This window comes from Carlito syrichta, unplaced genomic scaffold, assembly GCF_000164805.1.
Source record: "Carlito syrichta isolate Samal-C Ts95f unplaced genomic scaffold, Tarsius_syrichta-2.0.1 Scaffold301609, whole genome shotgun sequence".
NCBI classification, from domain to species: domain Eukaryota; kingdom Metazoa; phylum Chordata; class Mammalia; order Primates; family Tarsiidae; genus Carlito; species Carlito syrichta.
In genome coordinates this window covers 408,572-414,848 of record NW_007245705.1, presented here as the reverse complement: position 1 = coordinate 414,848, position 6,277 = coordinate 408,572, and the positions used below count along the sequence as shown (strand labels likewise).

The 6,277-nt window shown below is 45.7% G+C and overlaps 1 protein-coding gene across 1 annotated transcript in view; it reads left to right on the top strand.

The window, feature by feature from the left end:
* Positions 1–4: 4 nt before the first annotated feature.
* The window catches only part of UCP1 (uncoupling protein 1), an 11,607-nt gene continuing 5,334 nt past the window's right edge, over positions 5–6,277 (top strand). Inside the window, exons 1-2 of the mRNA XM_008054906.1 lie at positions 5–130; positions 1,887–2,082. Coding sequence (XP_008053097.1) covers positions 5–130; positions 1,887–2,082 — 322 coding nt within the window. The remainder of the gene's footprint in view (positions 131–1,886; positions 2,083–6,277) is intronic.

The window sequence follows — 6,277 nt, the reverse complement described above, 5'->3', positions numbered from 1 at the left end:
AAAGATGGTGGGCCTGACAGCCTCCGACGTGCACCCCACCATGGGGGTCAAGATCTTCTCAGCTGGGGCGGCGGCCTGCCTGGCAGACGTGATCACCTTCCCGCTGGACACGGCCAAAGTCCGGCTGCAGGTAGCCAGAGGGGGCCGGTGAGAGTCCCAGGTCAGAAAGGGGACACCCGTGGAGCACCTCCCTTCGGTCCTCTGCTTTGGCTGGACCACCCTTCCTCAGCTGGGGAGGACAGGATGCCACCCTCTAACACAGGCTGGCCTTGTCCCAGGGCTGGGCGATGGGAAACTGGAAATTTTCTTTTCTTTTCTTTTTTTTTTTTTTTTTGAGTTGGAGTCTCACTCTGTCGCCCAGACTGGAGTGCAGTGGCCGCTCCCGGCCACCGCAGCCTCGACCCGCTGTGCTCCGGCGATCCTTCCGCCTCAGCCTTCCAAGTAGCTGGAACTACAGACACGCGCTACCACGCCCGGCTGATTTTTTGTAGAGATGAGGTCTCGCTGCCCAGGCGGGTCTCGAACCCGCGGGCTCAGGCAATCCACTCACCTCAGCCTCCCAAAGGCGCGGGATTACAGGCTGAGCCACCGAGCCCGGCTGAAACTGGAACTTTTCTTGTGATTAACTGAAGACCCACAAGGGTCATGGATGACGGGTTGCCTGCCAGTGACTACTGCCAAACACTCCCAAATGTTACGGTGCAGGACTGAGAATATCAGCCTCTCCTGAGTAGACTAGTCAGGCACTTTGTCCTTTCTTCTGGATTCTGCAGGGGTATCATCCCATCCTTAGGGGTCTTATAGGAGTTCATGGGAAAGGGGACATGTTCAGAATGTCTGTATGCAGCCAGCCCCCCTTTCTTTATACAAGGGGGGACCCAACAAATGGAATCTACTTATTAAAAATTGTGTATTTATTCTTACATGTTTAAGCCTCAGTCACCTCCAAAGTACTCTCCATTTGATGCAATACCCTATCGAGATGCTCTTCCCACTGCTCAAACCAGTCTTTGAACTCATCTATTTTGCTGTCTTTTAGTGCTTCTGCCTTTTTTGTTTGTTTGTTTCACCTCTGCCACATGGGCAAATGTTTCCCTTTGAGGACTTTTTTCATCCAGGGAAACAAAAGAAAAAGTCGATGAGGTGAGATCAGATATATAGAAGAGTGGAGCGTGGGGGTCATGATGTTTTGGGTCAAAAACTGCTGAACACTCAGCACAGCATGGGCAGATTGTTCATCTAAATCACCCATCATAAAATGGACAAAGGCGTTGAAAGAATCTCCCCAAAAAAAGTTCACTGAAGCCAAACACAGCCTCCCACATCAGTTGATACACTGATGCTGATGAGTTCCTACAACACTGACCTAGTGGTGGAAGCCTGTACTACAGGGAGATCACCCTCCAAAAGATGATTCTGTTTTTTCAGGAATTTCCGGGAGGCTGAGGTGAGTGAATTGCCTGAGCCGGGGGGTTCAAGACCCACCTGGGCAACTTGGTGAGACCTCATCTCTACAATAAATCGGAAAAAAAAAAAAATTAGCTGGGTGTGGTAGCGCACGCCTGTCATTCCAGCTACTTGGAAGACTGAGGCGGAAGGATCGCCAGAGCCCAGCACGTCGAGGCTGTGGTGGCCAGAAGCGGCCACTGCACTCCAGTCTGGGCAACAGAGTGAGATTCCAACTCAAAAAAGAAAGAAAGAAAGAAAGAATAGGATAGTGAAGATGTTGCTGAGAAGGGAAACTGAAAACAAGAACACAGTAGGAAAGCCTTGGCCTAAGAGTCTCCATAGAGGACAGCCCTGATGCCAGCCTCACTGTCTCCTCACCAAGTAGGTCCCACCATTCAATGTTCACATCCCTCTGACCTGCACCTTTCTGTTTCCAGGTCCAAGGCGAATGCCCGATCAACAGTCCTGTGAAGTATAAAGGTGTCCTGGGAACCATCACCACCCTGGCAAAAACAGAAGGCCCAGTGAAACTCTACAGCGGGCTGCCTGCCGGCCTTCAGAGACAAGTCAGCTTCGCCTCCCTGAGGATTGGCCTCTATGACACGGTCCAGGAGTTCTTCTCAGGGTCAGAAAGTAAGCAATGCGTGTTCCCCGGAGGGACCAAAAAGCCCTGGGCTCCACTCTGTCCAAAACTGGGCTTTAGAATATGTTAGCAAGAAAGCATCCATATTTGAACTCTTCCCTTCTCCTCATTGTTCATAGAAGAAAAAAAATGTGCAAAATTGATTTTGAAGATGCAGGTTTATACTTATAAAAAATCACCCAGGCAGTCATAAAAGTTTTGTGTCTAATTTGGATCTCTGCCTGGAGAGCACAGATGGGCTACAAAATAATGTTTAACTCGAAGTTTCCCAAGTGGCAAAGTGTATCAGAAACATCTATGGAGCTTGTCAGAAATCCAAATGAGGTCTGGGCCTATTGGCTCATTCCTGCAATCCCAACACTTTGGGAGGTGGAGGCAGGAGAATTGCTTGAGCGCAGGAGTTAAAGAACAACCTGGGCAACATAGTGAGACCTTGTCTCTTAAAAAAAAAAATTTTAAGTAAAAAATCCAAATGAGGATGATCATGGTCCCCTGAATCTTAATCCTCAGGTTGAGAACCAGAAAAACCCTGATCTTTTTTGATAAACAATAAAGGTTGAAGCCATTTTGTTTGAAGGAAAGAAAGTCAGACTTTGTGAGAAGAGTTGACAGGACAGGAAAAGACCTCTCACTTCCTTTTAAAGTTTCCTTGTAAGGCCTCTAGTGCTGGGAAGATCAGAGAAGAAAAAGTCAGCTGGGCACAGTGGTCCATGCCTGTGATCCCAACACTTTGGGGGCCAAGACAGGTGAATTGCTTAAACCCAGGAATTCGAAGCCAGCGTAGGCAACATAGTGAGACCTTGTCTCTACAAAAATCAAGAACTTAGCCGGGTATGGCAGTGCACACCTGTAGTCCCAGCTATTCAGAAGAGAAGGATCTCCTGAGCCCAGGAATTTGAGGCTGCAGTGAGCAGTGATTGTCCCACCATGCTCTACCCTGGATGACAGAGTAAGACTCTGACTCAAAAAAAAAAAAAAACAGTCACACAAAAAGGAGGACTAACACTGTAGTGAGTTTGTTTCCAGGAAAAAGAAAAGGAAACAAATCTTTCTGGAGTGCCAGCTTAGCTCATGTTTATAGGAGTACTTACTAGGCACTGTTCTAAGGTACATCACAGCTGGAAAGATTCTAGTATGGCTATCCTTTGGCAAATGGGAATCCGAGCACAGAGCAGTGTCATAACTTGCTCAAGGTCACACAACCAGAAAGGGTCAGGCTGGCTCTGACCATTATGCACTGCCGACCCTGCATTTTGTATGTGATTCTATCCATCACTCAAGCCACACAGCAAAGCTGTGAGTAAAAAGTGTTAGCTGAGCATCAGAGAAGTTAAGTAGCATGCTCCAAATCACATAGCTAGTAAATAACAGAGGCCCTTTCCTAGGGAGCAGGCAAGCTAGATATAAGACGCTGATGGTGAAATGAATGCAGTCAGTGACTACCTTGGTCAATTTCATCATTTCTGCTTTGCATAATCTCTGAATACTCTGGCTTTACAGGGTGATTTATAAATATTGCTTATAGAACTATATAAGGTAAATGTATCCAAACAAGTACTTTCAAAGCAAAGTGACGATAAAGTCCAGATGGCTCTTGATCCAAAACTGTCTTTTCATATTTATAGATACAGCAAGAGAAGAAACACAAAGGACATAAAGCTGCCCATTCAGGTGGTTTGCATCACAGATCGAATGATCTAACCAATTTCTGGGTACTCGAGAAAAATGTGTTTCCTTTTCTTTTTCCCTGAAACAAACTTACTACAGCTTAAGTTCACTTTTTTGTGTCTGTGACTCTTTTTTTTTTTTGAGTCAGGGTCTTACTCTGTTGTCCAGGCTAGAGGACGGTGGGAAAATCATGGCTCCAGGCACCAAATTAATAAGATCTGTTTTGCCAGTATTCTATGTTCTGTGTTCATTCTATTCAGCTATTTTAGTAAGCTGTTTGCCATGTGCCAATTACTGTGTCACATGTATCTCTAGGCAGAGCTTATAGTTCAGAGTATGGGATATGTGTAGAGAAAAAGTGAATAGATGAACATATCCCATGACACATACTGTGTTACAAGTACAGTCAAGCTTTAACAACAGGGGTGCATTCTGAGAAATGCATCATTAGGAAATTTTGTCGTGTGAACGTGTAAACATCAGAGTGTACTTACACAAACCTAGGTGGGATAGCCTAGTACATATCTAAGCAATGTGGGATAGCCTGATGCTCCTAGGCTAGAAACTGGCTCAACACGTTACTGTACTGCATATTGTAGGCAGTTGTAGCACAATGGGGGAGGATTTGTGTATCTAAATAGACCTAAACATAGAAAAGGTAACGCATTGCGCTACAACATTATGATGGCTACCATGTTACTAGACATCAGCTCCATTGCCATCTTATGGGACCCCCATCACATATGCGTTGTTTTGTGGCTCATGACTGACTGTAAGTACAAGGTAGTGGGCGCATTGAGGAGGAATATTTAGCTTATCCAAGGAGGCATGGTCATGCAAAAAATCTTCCTGAGGGGTTAAAGCCTGAGTCAAGTCATGAAGGACTGGTGGGAGCAAACCAGGCAAAGCGGTGAAAAAGACCTTCCAAATAGAGTGAAAGTCATGTACAAAGACTCAGAGAGGGGTGAAAAGAACATAAAGGGAATAAAAGGCAGACATGCTGGTGAGGAGGGAGAGATGAGGCCAGAAAGGCAGGAAGGAGCCAGATCACAAAAGGCCTCGCCAGGCAATGCTAAGGAGTTTGGGTTTTCATCCTTTCAGTGGTGGGAAGTCATTGTCAAAATGTTAAGCAGGTGGTGGCATAAACAATTCATAGTTTTTTTTTGAATTGGAGTCTCACTCTGTCACCCAGACTGGAGTGCAGTGGCCGCTCCTGGTCACCACAGCCTCGAACTGCTGGGCTCCGGCGATCCTTCCACCTCAGCCTTCCAAGTAGCTGGAACTACAGGTGCGCACTACCATGCCCGACTCATTTTTTGATTTATTGTAGAGATGCGGTCTCGCCAAGTTGCCCGGGTGGATCTCAAACCCGCGGGCTCAGGCAATCCACTCACCTCAGCCTCCCAAAGCACGGGATTACAGACTAAGCCACCAAGCCCGGCTTACAATTCATATTTTCAAATGATCACTTTGACAGTAGTACTGAGTATATGTATAGAAAACAGGTTAAAAAGGGGTAAGTTAGAAAGTAAAGAATAATCAGGTTATGCCCCCAAAGCTCTGGCAATAATGAAGGAGAAAATAGGTCTGTCAGAAAGAGTTAGGAAGTGTAATTGACTGCACTTGGTGAACAATTGGAAGCAAAGCATAAGGGAAGGTTGTGAATACGAGTTGACTTTCAAGTTTCTGGTTAAAGATACCATTTATTGAGGGAGGGAATACGAAAGAAGTTGGTACATGTCAACAGGTAACGTCCAGTAGGCAGGAGTTTAGGAGAAAGGTCAAGGCTATATTCCGGGAGGCCACAGAGGGACTAACCATTAGGGTCAAACAGAGAGGAGAGATCTGAAACATGGTCATTGTATCTAACGGATAGAAGCTCACTGGTTTTTTAGCCAAAAGTAGGTGTGTCAAATTATAGAGGATTAAGGAGGAAATGGGCTTTGAGAAGTAAAGACAAAAACTATATTTTGTAAATGAATTTATTTTAGTTCTTAAAAAAATGTATACATAGCCACTCTTCCCAGGAGTTTGACTAAGACACGAAGGCAAATGAGAGAGTTGGAGGGTTGATGATTAGAGGATAGGGCAAGTAAATCAAGATAAGATGACAAATGTGGGTCCTAAGTGAAAACAACTGCAACTACATGACATTGCCAATCACAAGACAGCCAATCATGGGCTCAACTCCTGGTGGTGTATCATGAGAAGAGTAAGATCATAAGAGTCATGAAAAAAGTTGCTGCCAGTTTTGTGTGTTTTCTTTGTGCCAGTGTAAGTGCTTTGTAGATATTACCAGGGGTGCCAAAAAATATACACATTTTAAGAGCTGTTCTCAGCCGGGCTCAGTGGCTCAGCCTGTAATCCCGCGCCTTTGGAAGGCTGAGGTGAGAGGATTGCCTGAGCCCGCGGGTTCGAGACCCGCCTGGGCAGTGAGACCTCATCTCTACAGTAAATCAAAAAATCAGCCGGGCATGGTAGCACATGCCTATAATTCCGGCTACTCGGAAGGCTGAG